The sequence below is a fragment of the Ascaphus truei genome, chromosome 4 (assembly GCF_040206685.1).
Source record: "Ascaphus truei isolate aAscTru1 chromosome 4, aAscTru1.hap1, whole genome shotgun sequence".
In the NCBI taxonomy this organism is placed as follows: Eukaryota; Metazoa; Chordata; class Amphibia; order Anura; family Ascaphidae; genus Ascaphus; species Ascaphus truei.
The window spans coordinates 205,816,965-205,835,176 of NC_134486.1; the positions used below are offsets into that span (position 1 = coordinate 205,816,965).

An 18,212-nucleotide genomic window follows, 5' to 3' on the forward strand; every position below is an offset into this window, starting at 1 on the left:
CGAGACAAATTTATCAAGTCAAAAAGCTGGGGGGATCTAGCCAAACCTGCGACCGTAAAGAAGGCGATTCAAGCATTTGTAGACAACTGGGCGATCACTGTGGTTCCCAAACAGGATCAACAAGCAATCTATTCCCAACTTTTTGTAATACCCCAAAACCACAGGAGGCTACAGAGCAGTCCTAGACCTCAAAGAAAAAATTGGTGGCGTCAGGTCAGGCATTTCAAAATCAAGTCTTTCCGGCCAGTCCTCCATGTTCTACAGAATGGGATTATATGGCATTAATAGACCTCGGGGATATGTGTCTCCTTATACCTAAAGCTCAGGAATATCACTAATTCTTCATAACTTTTATTCAATGGCAATAATTTTCCATTTCAGGCATTAGGCTAAGATTATAGTGGCTGCGCGTGCGAAACATACACTAGGCAGGAAGCGTGGCCGTGACATCACGTGAGCGGTTCGCCCTCATTGGCTGAACCGCTCACGTGATATGGTTGTTGCACGAGGGGGAAAATCGATTTGTATTTTTCAAAATCAGTCGTGCGCTCTATGGCCTGCCCCATAGAGACCTTTTGTTTGGGCGCGAGCAGCCACTATAATCGTGGCTTTGCCTTCCGTGATAGCGACAGCCTCTCGAACATTCATGAAAGTAATGGTCACTAATGCCGCTTACACACATGCAGTAGTACACAAAGCAAGTTATTTGTGTACTATCTTACCTGGGTGACATTCATAACATGACCACTTGAATACAAGCAATTAAGCATGTTAAGAAAGTGCTCTCCAGCCATGATCTTGTATGGTAGATTGCAAGTATCCAGAAGAGTACCTTATTACGATCACTAATAGGTCCTAGAGATAAGAGCAGTAATGAATGCAGTGTTAGCTCTACAGGATTACATTTGTCATTCCTAGTATTTTTAGTCCAGCGACCCAGAAGGAAGTCCGTAAGCTACTGAAATGGGTCGAGAAACCGCTAACAGTTTTTTCTGCGATGTATATTACAGATCCAGAAAACCTAGAAGCAGATTTTCTCAGCAGGCACAAGGTTCACCAAGGAGAATAGTTCTGGTCTCGGGTGTTGGCGGATTTGCTATCCCAAGTACCACTGTTTCATCCAAATTCAGTCTTTCCCTAGCAGCATGGAATTTGAGAGGCAACCCCTGGGAAAAGATGCGATTGAGGTGCTGTTTGTTCATTTCAGGCCCTGAAATTGTTTATTATTGGAATCTCCTCCTATGAAGTAATGGGAGTTGTCAGATATGTGCTGTATTAACGCTTTAAGTTTTAGCTTTGGAAACCTATTCCAAACTGGCGTTTGTGAGAAGAGGAGTTATATACTCCAATGCTCCGTTTTCAGCTGGTCGTTTCCCTATAAGAGGAAGAGTTTTAACCATCTAATTGTCGATGCCCTGATGGGATTAGAGGAAAAGAAAATATTGTAAGTAAAATGTCTCCCTACTTTTGCTAGTTTGTTGATGACCACCCAGAATGAGAACTAGACTTAATACATTAGTGTAGATGGTTGCAATATTATGTTGTAGTTTGTGCGGTAGAAGCTCTGTTCTTTGTTTGTTACATTGCAAGTAGCATGACAAACAGAGCAAAAGAAAATGAATGGGTTGGTCTCTGAAGAGGGGACTTAAGAATATTGCCATATCCCTTTTTGTATTAGGGACTGAAAGCTCGTTTTTCTTTTTGAAACCAGCATATTTGTAAAGCACTGCGCAAAAGTTGTGTAACTCATGTTGCATGGCAAAGTATCTAGTGAACTGTGATTAGGTGTGATAAGTGGAAATTGCTCTTTTAAAGATCCATTGTCATGATGAACTAAATTGCATAACTGTCACGCTGCGCTCACCACAAACAGGACTGAAGACCGCGGGGCTGAGGTGGGGCTGGAAAGACACCGACCCACAACCACACAGTCCGGTCCGGAATGCGTAGTCCAAGTCGTACAGCGTCGTAGGGTTGGAGAGGTCAGGGTAGTCAAGGTACTTGTCGTAATTCTGGGTAGGAGAGTGGAGGATAGTAGATGTCCGTAGCCAGGGTCCAGGGTCAGAGAAGGTAGAATAGTCAAGGGTCGAAGCCGGGGTCAAAGCGCAGGAGAGTGTAGGAATCCAAAGAACAGCCAAGGTCAGGACAGGAGAGAACAGACAGGTCAAAGGCCAAGCAGGGATCAAGACACAACTAAACAGCAGCGGTGAGCACAATGTATAAACAGGAGTTTATGCTCAGCAGGGGAGGACAGACAGGAGTAGGTATATATGGAGGAAGGATCCAATTACCTTCCAGGGGTGTGATCAGGTCCTCCAATGGCGACAGGGAGGTAAGTGGCTGAACAGCCTACAGGTGAGGCTTCCCTGGAATTCTAATTGGGTGCCGGGCGACCTGCGCACGTGCGCGATGTGCGGCGCGGACATGCGGCAGAGATTCCTCCCTGTGAGAGGCGCCGACGGCACCCTTCAGAGCGTGCGCGCACCGGTTTGGCAATGCGCGGGTGCGTGGCTGTGCCGTGTGACGCGTCAGCCGGGCGGAATCCGGTAGGGGCTGCGGCGGCGGCTGTTACAATAACAATGACCGTAATGGCTCCACCAACAAAGGAGTCACACCAAGAGTACAAAGTAATTCCTTTTGGTTTATTATACGCTTCTAGAATGAACTGACCAGATTCTACGCACTGTTCGTGTTCATTAACTATGTTTATAGAACTACTGTGAAAAATAGATCCAAAATACTGTAGGCTCTAATTGTTAAGATCATTGTATCCAATGTTACGCCCTCACACTCAAAGGCTTTATCATAAAAGAAATACTAGCATGCGTTTTTTTATTTATTTTGTTTTTAAGATGTAGGCCTAGTGTGTGACTCCGTAACATTGGATACAATGATTTTAACAATATATTTGGGTGCTTCCCATTATTCAGTGGTTACATGTTTCTCAGGATACTGAGAATACTTCCATCAAGAGCACCTTAAGTGTGTTTAGAGACAAGGGGAATTATATTGTATAGTGTGCTAGGTTAATTGTTTAACTGTTGCAAAATAAAACATCTGGAGGTGCTTGGCATTTATCAGGATAACAAAGCAAATGTGATTCTGATCCTGGAACAGAAACTGACTGGGATAGTCTGGATCAGAAGCATTTATAGTTGTGCCTATGAATGTTACCCAAAATCTTATTTCCTAACGAATGGCCTTAAGAACAACACTGGTCTTAATCTGCATCTTCTTTAAAAAAAAAAAAAAAAATTCTGCTGTTCACCATGCTTACCAATATAGGATATTTGGAGTTGCGCTTTTACTCTGACAATACTAATTGGGTACAGTAAGTAGACTATATGGGACAGTTGCATAAGGTCTTTGTGTAATTAGGGCTTTAATATAAAGATTTTTGACCATGCAAGTCTGTAACATGAATTTAGAATGTAACCTTCATGTAGAAGGCAGACCCAGCAGGAACCACTGCTCTAATGCATTTGTTTTTTGGTTTAAAGGCATTGTTGCAAGTCAGTTGATAGATTCCAGTTGTATGTTTCTGTGATCTTTTTTTTATTTATTTATTTGAGGTGTTTCAACTTGTGGTTGTGTTCTATTACTTCCTCCAACACTCAAGATTATTATTTTGACTATTATGCCTTATGGAGATCAGAAAGATTTTAAAACATTGAGAATATGACCTGGCGTCGCTGAAATTGATAATTTTTACTGCCTATTTACTTGAGCTTTTGTGGCCAGTTATCAAATATTCTGTTGTAAAGTTAAAAGGTGTACAGTAATATTTCACATATTTATCAAGAGACTGTCAAATAGTGATGTTCCCAACAGTTTACTTATCCATGAAATTAACTTTTGATCCATACTGGCTTAGTTTGTTTTTCATGTATCGTAATCAGGTTTTAAAATATTTGTATCCTTCAATAGATATTTTGAATTGGGGTTTTTACAGTGCGTGGTGGTTTAAAAATACAGGTTAATATTTATCTTTGGAACATGTAAAGAGCTTTTAGAAAACGTTGAAAACTCTAATGTATGATAGCTTCTAACTGTCTTTTTTTTCTCTCAACAGCATGGAAGGATATTGTGTCAGAGGAGATGTCAGTGTATCTTTTCTTAGAGACTTTTTTCACATTTTAATATAGATTTAGCTGCCATCTGTAAGTTACAATTCAAGAGGAGGCTATACATCGTGACTTCACCTAATTATAATGCCTCATCATAACATATTAGTCTTACAGACTGCAAAGGCATATTTACTAATGTTTCAATTGCACTTCAGTTGTTTATTTTTATATGGATGCCACTTTGGAACATATCTTAATAAGAAGCTGAATTACATTACATTCCACAATTCTAACAGGGAACACATATACTGTCCTTTATCAGCAAAACAATAATTTTATGTTTATTACAGGTGACGTCTTTAGATGTTAATTTAACAAATAATCAAAGTTCGAGATATATCAGTCTACCAATGCTTACAATTTCTGTACATGTAAAACAATATGGTAATTCAAAATAACAGCTTAAAGGTACAGTCCTACTGAGGACAAGATTAAAAACATTTTTATTTTATACTGTAATGTTAAAAGCTTTGATATAAGCAACTTAAATAGTTTCTGAAAGATGAAAAGGTTTAATGGGAAGGGAATGTTCCTGAAAATAGCATTTGAAGTTTGTGTTCACGTAGCCAAACTTCAGTTTCTTCCAGTTGTTTAATGTTGGTGTGATAGATATAAAAAAGTACTTGGTGGATTTATCATTCAGAATGTGCTAGAAATTAATTTAGCTTCTGTATAGGCTGGATTTTAACATATGGCATTGAACAAAAAACTAATATCTTTATATTTGATCTACTGTGGCCCTGATAGTATGCCGTGTTTGCATTAGAATGATATAAGGAAAACAGCCATGTATAACTACAAATATATAGTTTTGTATTTTTGTTTAAGATTGGCCAGTTTCATATAAATATATATATATATATATATTTTTTTTACGTCCTGTCACACTCCCAAGTGAATGTCCGTTATCTTTGAAGAATACAATAAATATCTGAGGCAATTGCACTTTTAATACCATGCATACAGTAAACACTTTGTTCTTACCCTAGGAAGATCTGCCTTATGTGGAACATCAGTAGTTGCCCAAAGTTATAACTTCTGGCATGTATATTTTAATAGTTGAATCTCTTGGTTTTGTAAGACCCATATTTTCTTTGCTCAATGTGTTATCCCTGTACATTCATTATCACAAAATAAATTTATCTTTAGCTTATAAACATACTCGAGGTTGCATCTCAGACAGAATAAACATTTTTGTTATTAGGAAAAATAATTTTTGACAGTAATATTTTTTTATTATTATTATAATGGATGCTTTATGGAAGTGACAGCAGAGGACAGTTCAGGTGTGTCTACCTCGGACATAGCAGACTTATTTGTCTGAGTAATGCTGAAATCTAGCATTTAAGAAAAATTTCTCCCCCATAAAATGTAATCTTTCCCCCAAATAAATGCAATATTTTGCTTTTGGATGGGCACTAGTGTATAGATCTCAAATATATTCTTGTATGTAGTATTTGTTCTATTTATAAATTGGTAAGAAATAATTAGGTATGCTTCTTACACATGTAAACTCCTTCAGAAGCGTTATTTATTAATGTACCACTGTCACGGGAGACCAGGTTATTTACACCTTTTTACCGGGATCATACATTTGGCAAACAAGGTAATGAAATAAATTGTAGTTTATTCGCATAACTTTGCTTACTCACGCTGATACACAAAATACAGACAAAAAGTCACACTTACTTTGGGACTGGGGTAGAAAACTAGACTTTCCTAGGTGCAGGGAACTCTATGGGAGAATTTTACCCTGATTGGGACTTTGCCCGGAATCTCCTGGAACCCAAACCGGCATAGAATTCCATACGCCACCGCTACGTTCTCTTGTGAGAACTTGGTCCCTCCTGACCGCGAGTTACTCCAAATCAGCATAAAATCCCAGCCGCGTCCGCTACGTTCGATTTTGAGAACTTGTCCGCAAAAGTCGTGAGTTTGACTCTTGCAGACAGGCTTCTCTGGCTTGAAATCGAAGCCGGTTGCTCTGCTATTCGCGCAGTAGCAACTTTGAAAAGACCGCCCGCACTCTTACTACTGGAGTTCTCCAATCTGATTGGCTCACAGATTCTTATAGTATTCTGAGTTTCATTCACAAAACTCAGCAGCCAATCAATGCGTGGGAAAATTCCCAAGCAACCAATCCGAGCCAAGCCGGCTAGAAAAGCCGGGTCAGCGGGAAATCTGAAATAGCCAAGAGACATGCGTAAATTTGCCACCTTTCTCCCTGGCTATCTCAATGCCACCCGCTGGGACAGGCTCCATCCGGTCTGGCAGAGCAAGTGGCAGCCCGGAGGACTGCTATTGATCTCTGGACCTGGTACTCCGCCTTTCCCCGCTGACCAAATGCTATTCTCGCCTCTGGGCATCCTTTGACTGCTTTAAACTCCGATATCCAGCAGACTTACCGCCTATGGGTTAGCTTGGGCAGCCTGTTTAGACATAGGATCTCAATGTAAAGAACACATTACATTTAATAAAGTATATTACACTATACTTCTGATTCTTGGGTAACGGGACAGAAAGGGAAAACGTTGTAGTTTTTTTTCTTTCTGCCTTATTCCCCACATGCTTTCTTTTGGACTTCTGAGTCCCCCCTGAACCTTATATATGGTTGGGGTACGCACAAACCCTATACTGGTTGTGGGTCACATGGACACTAGCTGGGGTACACCCCTTAACCTACGGATTCCCTTAGCTACAGGAATAGATGTTTTTATCCCTGTCCCCATTCTCCTTTCTGGGTTGTGCTGACGCAGGGTTCCCTAGTGGTGAGTCGCGCTTGCGTTTTCAAAGGGAGATATTGCCAGGACAATGCGCCTACATGTATCCAAGCATTAGGCATGATTCTCTGGTACATTTATGGGGGAACCTAGTACTCCGGACCCCAACCTCCTAGGCACATTCTGTCAATGGCTCCTCCGCAGAAAAAGCCTTGAAACTCATACTCTAGCAATCCCTTCTTGCTGTCATGCCCGGAAAAGGAAAAACACAAAAATACTTTTATTGCATCCAATACATTGGCATGGTACAATGTTACTGGGCCCAAGAGCTAACTCTTGGACCCTTATAAACGGATCAGTGGTAACCAAAATGGGCTTAACCTTTATTTGAGAGCCTGGTTACCCCCTAACGTCACAACCACCCTTAAGCTGAAACAGATAGTGTTTTCCGGTTGATTAGAACCTAAATTGAAATGGACTATTCGGACGAGTATATATTGCTGTGTTTGGTGTAAATTCTATTTGAGTGAGAGTGTGCGTGCATGTTGGGGGGGGGGGGGGTATGCGTGTTTGTTAGATTTAAAAATATATAAATGTGTACAAATATATTTAATTTTTTCCCCTATTAGGTACGATGAGTGGATTAAAGCTGACAATATTGTGAGACCAGCAGATAAAAGTGTACCAAAAATAAAACACAGAAAGAAAATTAAGGTAAATGTAACTTTATTTAAAATGGTTATATGGATAATAAGTCAAACCGGTTTTGTTTCTTGCAGGTACCCAATCAATTCATTTATTTCGTAAGTGATGCATCCTTCAACTTAAAAGCAATATTTGTATTGTGTGTGAAATCCATATTTATTCTTTGTCAGTAGTTAGAGGAAATAGTTATTTAATTGACTGACATTTTTAAGAGAAATCTACAAACCTTTAAAATGCAACTCTGTCACGGGAGAACAGGTTTATTAACACCTTTTTATACCGGGATCATTGATTGAGCAAAGCAAGGTGGTAAAATAAATTGTAATTTATTTCAGGAGAAGACATACACACAATGTAACACAATTTACAAGGTTACCACACTTACTTGGAACTGGGCTAACGATTTAATGTATCCTCTAATCGAAATTCACAAAAATGACCTCTGTAGGAGCCCTTTTACTTGACCGGTAGGTACTCACGAAAGTCCTGGAACTGATTTCGGCATGCAATGCCAGCCGCGACTGCTACGTTCTCAAAAGCAGGACTTAGAAACTTTTCTGAGTTGAAAATCCTTGAAGCCGGCTTGCATCTATTCAGCACAGCATCTTTTGAATTTGCCGCTGTGGGTTTGGCACTTGGAATCTGCGCTCCTGATTGGCTGCAAGCCCTCTTAAGGATTTCAGGCTCTCATTCACCCTCCTCTACAGCCTTTCAAAGCATGGGAATTTCCCTGCCAGCCAATCACAGATTTGCCGGTATTGTAAAGCTGGGCGGCACCGTTTCTCATTCTACAAAGGGGCATGCGCCAACCTGGCACCTCTGCCTCTCTGCATACTGAGCTCACCCACTGTCCAGGCTCCACAGAGCCTGGGGTTGGGCAAATGGTGGCCGGATAGACCTGTGTTAGCCCAGGATGTGGGTACTCACGCAGAACTGCAGTACCCCTCCTGTTCTAACACCGTGGCATCCCTGAAGCTTTCAAGTCCTGACTTCTGACAGACCCTCAGGCACCAAGCTTGGTAGCCATCTGGTCTGCTCGGAATTTATGACTTTAAATCCCACATTTCATTTACAGGTTACCAGTACATATACCTATTAAATATAATTCTTTAATAAAATATACTGTGTCCTGTCTTTGTGTGGTAAAATATATAAGTCCCTGTTCTGGTGTCAGGGATGGAGTGCGTGTATATGTTATCTACATTCACTAGCCTCATACTTGACACACTTTAGAAAAATTACTTTTAAAACTTTTTCACACAAGAACCACTCTCGGCTTTATCACTTAGCTGGAGTGCCCCCCTGAACCCCTATACTAGGTGCAGGGTATCTGGGCATGTATCTGGGTACCACTCTTTCTACAAGGGATCCATCTATCTACTAGGGACCCTGTGGGTGATCGCAGGTATACATTAACCCCTTCATGTCCGTTTACCTTGTCTGGAATATGCAGCAGGAATCCTGGCGGTGAGTCGTAATAGCGCTTTCAGAGTCAGAATTTGCCCGGAGCAATGTGCTTGGCTGGGTCTGAGAATCTCACTCGATTCTCGGATCCAATTCCTGGTGTATCCCATAGCTCTGGAACCCCGATACATAGACACGTTCTGTAAAGACTTTCTCCGACAAACCCACTCTGAAACTTACAGCCTAGAAATCTCCTGGTCCCAGCATCCCAGGAAAGGCAAAACACACATCCTTAATGTCGCATAATTTGCACACATTCACAGTAATGCATTTAGGACATCTGGGTCCAAGAGATGACACTCTAGGACCCAAACACACGGATCAGTTGTAACCAAGTGGGCTGAGCTTTTATTGGCGAGTCTGGTTAACCCCTTCACAGTTACAAACTCAAACTAAAAATGTTTTATCCAATCTCATTTGTCTCCAAAAAAAGTTCTCGAAGATAGTTACAACTTTGCAATATTAAGTATTCCCTTTGGCAAAGTTAAAGACCATCAGTGCAAAATGTGTTCCATTTATTTTTGCTAATCATAACATACAGCAGCAATATCGCCCATTTTCACTGTTGATTTAAAAAAATCAAATTAAAACCAGGGATCTCTTAAATCTGAACACAGCTATTTTTCGCTCCTGTGACCCCACTTCATAAGTAATATTGCTTGTTTTTGTACTGTAGTATCTTACATCTAATTTAGAGGTAAATTGTACGCTGGTGAATGCCACATGCTGAGCTTTTGCTGTCATTCCTTCTGACCGTCACTTTGACATGTAGGGCATAAAATAGCTGATTTTTGTTAAACTGATCACTATAGATTTCTGACCCTATTTTATCTCTTCTTGGTAGAATAAAATGGACCAAGATAAAGCCACGTCAGAAAAAGATGAAAGATGTCCTAAGCAATGCAGACTCTTTACAAGACCTTTATTTCAGACATGTGATCTGGACAGCGAGTCTACACTTGATGACATCGAAAGTAAAAGCTCCTTACAAGGTCCACTGAAACCTGTAGAAATTACTTCTATTCTCAACGGTCTGCAAGGTACAGATTTTTCTTTAATAAAAATTGTGACATTTTTATTATAGCCCCATTGTCAAGTGGCTCATATTTCCTTTTGAGTCTGAAAAAAATTGAATTACAAAATATTTGCTTAAAAATTTGAGAAAGTATTTAATATAATGGTCTTCCTAAATTGTACCATTTAGTTATTTTTATTTATTTATTTTTAACACCTTTTGTGTAAAATGATGAGGTTTTATTTTTGTGACACTTATGTTGACAATTTATTCCAGTCTGTGTACTCCTTCCTAACTTGTTTTCTGTAGCTTCTGACATAACAGCTGTGATGGGAACAGTGGGTTCCATCGGAATCTGATATAATGCGGTTAAGTAGCAGGATCCCCCTAGGAAAGTTACTAGTGTCTCTGCTTCTCCAGGGTAAACAAAATGGCTGTTCATTCTTGCGGTACCGCAAATCAATGGGAGTCTGCAATATTATCTGTTATGGCTTTCAATTTGACTGCCATTTAAACCTCTGGGACAAACCAGGAAGTAACTGATTGCCATAGCAGATTGTAACTTCACCTTTTATGTATCTCTGGAACTGGGGTGTCCCCAGAGCTGAAAACTGCAGTTCCCATTCTGTTAATAACCATTTTACCAAAAAAGGGGCACGGGGGTCAAAATGGCAGCATTGCTGCTTTAAACCAGGGAGATGATTTGAAAGAAAAGTTGTACAAATTCCACTTTTATATTTCCCAAACAGAAGAAAATTCTGTGGCAAATAAACAAAAAGGAGCTAGCAAAAAAATTATAAAAGTACCATTTTATTCTTATTTATTGTGTGCTTGATTTCTAATAGTATAACATTATATATAGACTGATATATAAAACTGCACTGTTTTGTATATACCATATAATTTTCTTTACGGGGAGATGCCATTATAACAATTAAACATAAATACTCTAAGATTCGGTCTTGCTTATATCAAACCTATTATTTTTTTATTTTTTTTAACTGCGGCAAAAAGGTTTGGTTAAAACAGGTTTGTGTCTATTAATGTGTTATTTGGCAAATCTATTGCACAGTTGCTTATTACCATTTTCTTATTTATAGCTGCTGAAAGTTCTGCCGATGACAGTGAAACTGAACAAAGTTGCCAGAAAATGGACAATGGAGAAAAAGCCTTTAACATGAGCCATATCAGCAATGAACCGATTTCAAGGGAAGAAGAAAAGGGCTCCACTGGAATTGAAGAAAATCATATTGCTATAGATGTTCTAAATACCGTTGCAGCACCAAGATCACCTGCTGCAGTGAAAGAGTTGGAAGAATCTTCCGAAGAGACAGACTCTGAAGTGGAGCCCACAATACTGAGGAAAGAATTAAAGAAGGATTTAATAGACAAGGCAGCCAAGACTCCGATAAAACGTGGTAAGCGAAAATACACAGAATCAGGGAAAACTGCATCTCCCAGCAGAAAGGATGAAAATGCCAAGTGCAAAGAGACAATTGTTAGATTAGATAATCGTATCATCAGTTCCTCAGATGATGAGGAAAAATCCAAACCAAAAAATGCACCAACAAAAAAATACAATGGCTTAGAGGACAAAAGGAAATCTTTGCGAACAGGTTTTTATATAGGCTTCACAGAAGGCCCAGAAAAAAGGGTTAAGCTGGTAAATCATTCAGAAGAAAGACTCCAAAACAGCCGAGCCAAAGACCGCAAAGATGTTTGGTCAAGTATTCAAGGTCAATGGCCTAAAAAGACTTTAAAAGAACTTTTCTCCGATTCTGACACAGAAGGTGCGGCATCTCCACCTCCCATGAAACATGATGACCGTTCTACTGATTCACCTGTTCAGCCTGTAAAAGAAGAAATTAGAGTGCTACCAGCCGAGGTTCTAAAACCAGTAACAGACATCATAGGAATTAAGCCTGCTGAAGAAAAAGCTGTGGAAATGGGTGAAAAAAAAATAGAGTTTCCAAGTAGTGGCAGTAATTCTGTGTTGAATACTCCTCCCACGACACCGGAATCGCCTTCATCTTTAAGTGAATGCAGAAGACAACAGTCAGCAGTTGAAAGTATGGAAGCATTAGAGCCAAATCAGGAAGAAATTCAAAGTATGAAGAGTGAAACGGATAGCACAATTGAAGTGGATAGTGTTACTGGTGAACTGCAGGACCTCCAATTTGAGGGAAATATTTCACCAACAGGATTTGATGCTAGTATCAGCTCAAGTAGTAGCAATCAGCCAGAAACCGAAAACAAAGAGAAAGGTAAGAAAAAAAAGATTTGCCGAGTTTAATTTTAAGTACTTTATTTTCAAGACTTATTTCTAAAATGATTAGATATGCTGGATATTTATCTGATTTTAAATATCACTGAATATTATTGAAGTTTGTCACTATAGGAAGCATTGTGCAGATATGGGACATGAATGCAAGTTTCTTGGGTTGTTTTAGGTTACTGCCATTTACACTGGAAGATTGTGATGTACATTCGGGTCAATCCTAATATTTCTTTTAATTAGGTGCGCATGTAAAAATAAACTTTTTAAATGAATTACATGTATGCAACTCAAGTGAAATATGAGTAATGTAGAGTGAGATCACGTGGATTGCAGATTTGATCCAAAGTACAACTAACAAGGTGCCACCAATAAAAAAATTTGATGACCTTGCTGTCCAAATGTTTAATATCTAAGATGCCGTACTGAAAATAAACATTTGAATTTCTGATTGTAAGGGGTAGTTTTTACTCCCTTTTATATTCTCCTTGACTTCTCGTTCATCTGTGCTCCTGTTTTTAAGGGAGTGTGCATCAGCAGAACTGATTTTCAGAACAATTCCCCCATTTACTAATGTTGTTTTAAGGCACCAAAGGTCCATCTAGCATTTCTACTAGTCCCTAGGTCAGGCCTGCACAACTTGTCAAGTGAGAAGGGCCGAACTGCTCCAAGGAATACAGATTCGGGCCGCACGGGTAAAATCATCATCATCATTATCATCATCATCTCTCCCCCAGCACCCCTCAATCTCTCCCAGCACCCCTCATCATCCTCATAGCTGCCCCAGCAACCCTCATCAACATCCTCATATCTCCCCCAGCACCCCTCATCCTCATATCCCCCCCAGCACCCCTCATCATCTTCATCCTCATATCTCCCCCAGCACTCCTCATCATCTTCATATATCTCCCCCTGCACCCCTCATCAACGTTTGTGACTCCCCATCTCACACCCCCATCTCTCCCCCTCACCCATACACAATACTCACCCTCCACATCACACACAATACTCACCCTCCACATCACACCCAATACTCACCTTCCACATCACACATAATACTCACCCTCCACATCACACACAATACTCACCCTCTACATCACACACAATACCCCCCCCCCGCAGACCACACACCTTCCAGACCCCCTGCATCTTGCATCCGCCCTGCATCTCGCATCCGCCCTGCATCTCACCCCCGTGCACGTCACCTCACCCCCGTGCATCTCACCTCACCCCCATGCACCTCACCCCCCTTGCACCTCACCTCACCCCCTTGCACCTCACCTCACCCCCCTGCACCTCACCTCACCCCCCTGCACCTCACCTCACCCCCCTGCACCTCACATATCCCCCTGCACATATATATATATATATATATATATATATATATATATATGCAAATATAACTGTATGCTCATCTGCATGTCTTAGGCAGGTCTGCAACCCCGCCTTTCCCCATTATCACCCAGCATGCAGCACTTCCACTGCAGCAAGGGATTCTGGGAGATGACATGCAAATGAGCACACAGTGTCACTTTTTGCCTCAATAACCATTTTTAACATGGTTCCCTATATATATATATATATATATATATACAGTGTTCGACAAACCTATACATTTGCTCGCCCCGGGCGAGTGGATTTAACCCCCGGGCGAGTAAATATTGGCCCAAGCAGCACACGTTTGGTACCAGGTGGCGAGTAGATTTTTTGGTGATTTGTCAACCACTGTATATATATACATTTATTTATTATTATTTTGGCTCCAGGGGAAATTATGTAATATATAAGATAAGTCTGTCTGACCTTTCATTTAATGTTCCATTTTTTTAGTTTATATTTATTGGTGGTGTCCCCTCTACTTAACATTGTTCCAAATGTTTGGCAAAGAGGCGTACATACAGTATAACACAACAGATGGCAAATATGGAGCAGTTGCTCCAAAACACACACTTGTGCAGCTGGTTCTTCCTCAAAGTTTTTTTTATTGATTTATTTGGGAGCGGTGAGATTGTTTGTTCCTTTGATGCTCATGTTGGTTCCATGAGATGTTTCCAGCTCTTTAGGGATAAGTTTAGCCAGTGCTCAGTTTGCACAACCCAAACAGATAGGTTCTCGGTGTGGTTAAATACACAGAACTCTTGATTAGAGGTCAGCAGACTGAAGCTTCAAAAAGATACATGTATACCAATCATGGCTCTAGATCAGTATGTCCCATGGGGAATTTAGAAGAAAATTGACAGAAAAGAATGAGAAAATAAATTAACAGTATTAGTATTTTATAGTAGTATGCACAATGACTGTGGTAGTGTGGTAAGTGTATTACAGGAACTACTATCTGGACAATTTGGGCCATTCCTATCTTAGCTCCCGTAGGCTCATTAGTTGCTGTTGTTCTTTGGGTCATGTGTAAATGGCATTTTCTCTGACTTAATTATGAATGGAAAAATATATCTATTTAAAACCAGACAAAACGACACTTGCCTAAACAAGTGAAAAGGACCCCTATATAAATAGCACTCATGAGATAATTGTAAGATGTGTTCAGAATAAAACTTAACCTTCATTGGTATATGAAATAATAAATGAGAATAAACACTAAAAAGCAGACACACAACACTAATAGTTAAAACAAGTATTCAACAAACCACCTCCCAGTCAAAGAACACAATGATTGGGGTTGTAAACAGAGGGACTATTAAGGACTGGCACCTTGAAATAATCTAGTCCTAATACAGAAGGTGCCTCAGAGTGGTAAGTGTATATATAGGTACGGGGAAGTGTGGTATATGTGTATAATATATATAGCAATCTCACACCATCCAAACCACTCCTGATAGGATTGTCACTCATAAAAGATATTATAGGCAAGCTGCAAAGGAAAACAGCAGAAGGTGTGATTGCAAAAAGCACCCTGCTGATAAATGATGATATAGGAATAGTATTCCAATCGAGTATACTAAGTGCAGCCTGATAGAGTGGATACGAAGGGCTAAATATTGCCTAATTACTAGTATTCACACTCTATTGACGAGAGATAACAATATCAAATAGTCCTTGTGAGCAACGCAAATAAAAGTTAATAGTCTCAAAAATGGGCTACAGTGTAGCTAGGAATATGTGACTGGTGAATGGAGAACCCTAGATTCATTGTATTTATTACTCACAGTCAAAGTATCCATTCAACAGACTGACAGTGGTATATAATTGCATCAAAATACCAAAGCCTAATGAGAGCAGTGTATGGTGAAATAAACTGCTACTCAGTTACTCTATGAAGGCAGCGGTGGCTTAATAATAGTAGTATCTTATTCGTAAGTATGGGGTATATCAAAATTATTTTCTATAATATATAACCCCAACGAATAGTGTGCAGACATGTAGCTCTCGTCAGTAGCGCTACTCTGTTATGTCATCCCACGTGATAGTGCGGCGGCGTGCAGACATTAGCGGGCAGCCTCCCTCTGTACCTTCAGTGTGGAGAGCCGCCGTTTTATATGATAGGTACCTAGTCAGTCCACTCCACCCGGCAGTTCACGTTCTGTGGTGTTCATTAATTCACCACGCCGGGTGGAGCTTTGTAGCGTATATACTTACCGGAGCTGTGATCTGCCTGCATTATGAGGCAGACACTCATGTAAACTTTACTTCAGATTAAAACCACCGGAAACAGCTGCCTAATACCATCACTGACTCCAGATCATAAAAATGGCTACTTACACAATATACTGACGAGAGCTACATGTCTGCACACTATTCGTTGGGGTTATATATTATAGAAAATAATTTTGATATACCCCATACTTACGAATAAGATACTACTATTATTAAGCCACCGCTGCCTTCATAGAGTAACTGAGTAGCAGTTTATTTCACCATACACTGCTCTCATTAGGCTTTGGTATTTTGATGCAATTATATACCACTGTCAGTCTGTTGAATGGATACTTTGACTGTGAGTAATAAATACAATGAATCTAGGGTTTTCCATTCACCAGTCACATATTCCTAGCTACACTGTAGCCCATTTTTGAGACTATTTAACTTTTATTTGCATGGCTCACAAGGACTATTTGATATTGTTATCTCTCGTCAATAGAGTGTGAATACTAGTAATTAGGCAATATTTAGCCCTTCGTATCCACTCTATCAGGCTGCACTTAGTATACTCGATTGGAATACTATTCCTATATCATCATTTATCAGCAGGGTGCTTTTTGCAATCACACCTTCTGCTGTTTTCCTTTGCAGCTTGCCTATAATATCTTTTATGAGTGACAATCCTATCAAGAGTGGTTTGGATGGTGTGAGATTGCTATATATATTATACACATATACCACACTTCCCCGTACCTATATACACTTACCACTCTGAGGCACCTTCTGTATTAGGACTAGATTATTTCAAGGTGCCAGTCCTTAATAGTCCCTCTGTTTACCACCCCAATCATTGTGTTCTTTGACTGGTAGGTGGTTTGTTTAATACTTGTTTTAACTATTAGTGTTGTGTGTCTGCTTTTTAGTATTTATTCTCATTTATTATTTCATATACCAATAAAGGTTAAGTTTTATTCTGAACACATCTTACAATTATCTCATGAGTGCTAGTTATATAGGGGTCTTTTTCACTTGTTTAGGCAAGTGTCGTTTTGTCCAGTATCTCTCCACCCCTGGCACCATCCCATAGACTGTAGCAAGAGCTAGCCTTTTTCCCCCTTTCCCCCATCTCCTCCATATTTACTATTTAAAACCAGAGACAGAACATGAAACACAGACAGAGCTCAGTGCTACATCCATTAACACGGATACACGGTACAGTCCTATATAGATATAGATATATAGATAAATATATATAATCTTTTGAATAAAATGGTCTTTTAATTTAACCCTTTGGCCAAAGTGTTGTAAGCCCTTGAGCCCCTCCAAGGCAGATCACATCTGAAGGGTCCTAACACTAAAATAAATTCTTAATAACCTGTACATTACCAGGAAGAATGATTTATAAATATATATATATATACACACACACACACACACACACACACACACACACACACACACACACACACATACACTGTACCGTGTATCTGTGTTAATGAATGTAGCACTGAGCTCTGTCTGTGTTTCATGTTCTGTCTCTGGTTTTAATATATATTGCCATGCTCAGTAGCACTCCTCTTTGACACCTATATGCATATATATTGTGGTTATTTTGGGGGTTCAATATGAGCTTGTTGGGGTTCTGTATGAAAAATATATCTATATTAAGATTAATAGCACTAGAGATGGGTGAATTAGCCAAAATCCTGAGGAGGGATTTCTCAACAGGCTCAGTTAGCAGTACAGGTAGAACAACAGTAGTTGTACCGCTTTTTGTAGTACCAGGAGTAGTAGTAGTACTGTGGCTTCACCCCCTGTTTTGTGCATGTTTCAGGAACCTGCTACTCCTACGACAGGCACTCCAGCCTGTCCCTGGAACTGGTTCCAGCTGCACTACCTGAGTCTGCTGAGCCCATCCCCTCTACTGCTGCTCTAGCTGGAGCAGAGGAAGCATCATTGGGTGGGGATGTGGGCGTTCAGGAGGAGGAAGCGCAGGCAGGAGAAATGGGTAAGGTAGCAGGGAGTGCATCCAGCAGTGAGGTCGTAACTGCTGTAAGCCCGTTAGGGCCAGTGGGTACATCAGTCGAGGTTGTAGAGGGTTTTGGGTGACATCATTGGTGGTGGTCATGATGGTTGCTCTTCTCATGAGCTTATTGAGGAGCGTCTTTGAGAGTGTGAAGTGGAGGAATGCAGACGTGCCTCTCAAAGATGTTACATTTGGTATTCCCTAGGTTGACATTTGTGGTATTCCAGTCTCCTCCCATAGCTAGCAGGCATCACAGGGACCCAGTCATCTGCCCAGAGAAACC

The 18,212-nt window shown here is 40.2% G+C and overlaps 1 protein-coding gene across 6 annotated transcripts in view; it reads left to right on the forward strand.

Moving 5' to 3' along the window:
• The window catches only part of ARID4B (AT-rich interaction domain 4B), a 97,476-nt gene that overhangs the window by 69,396 nt on the left and 9,868 nt on the right, over window positions 1-18,212 (forward strand). For 3 of the 6 annotated variants that reach the window (XM_075596768.1, XM_075596767.1, XM_075596770.1), the window contains exons 18-21: window positions 7,477-7,561; window positions 9,861-10,056; window positions 11,132-12,295; window positions 17,738-17,911. In XM_075596768.1, coding sequence (XP_075452883.1) covers window positions 7,477-7,561; window positions 9,861-10,056; window positions 11,132-12,295; window positions 17,738-17,911 — 1,619 coding nt within the window. The remainder of the gene's footprint in view (window positions 1-7,476; window positions 7,562-9,860; window positions 10,057-11,131; window positions 12,296-17,737; window positions 17,912-18,212) is intronic. The other 3 variants (XM_075596769.1, XM_075596772.1, XM_075596771.1) reach the window with 2 other exon arrangements.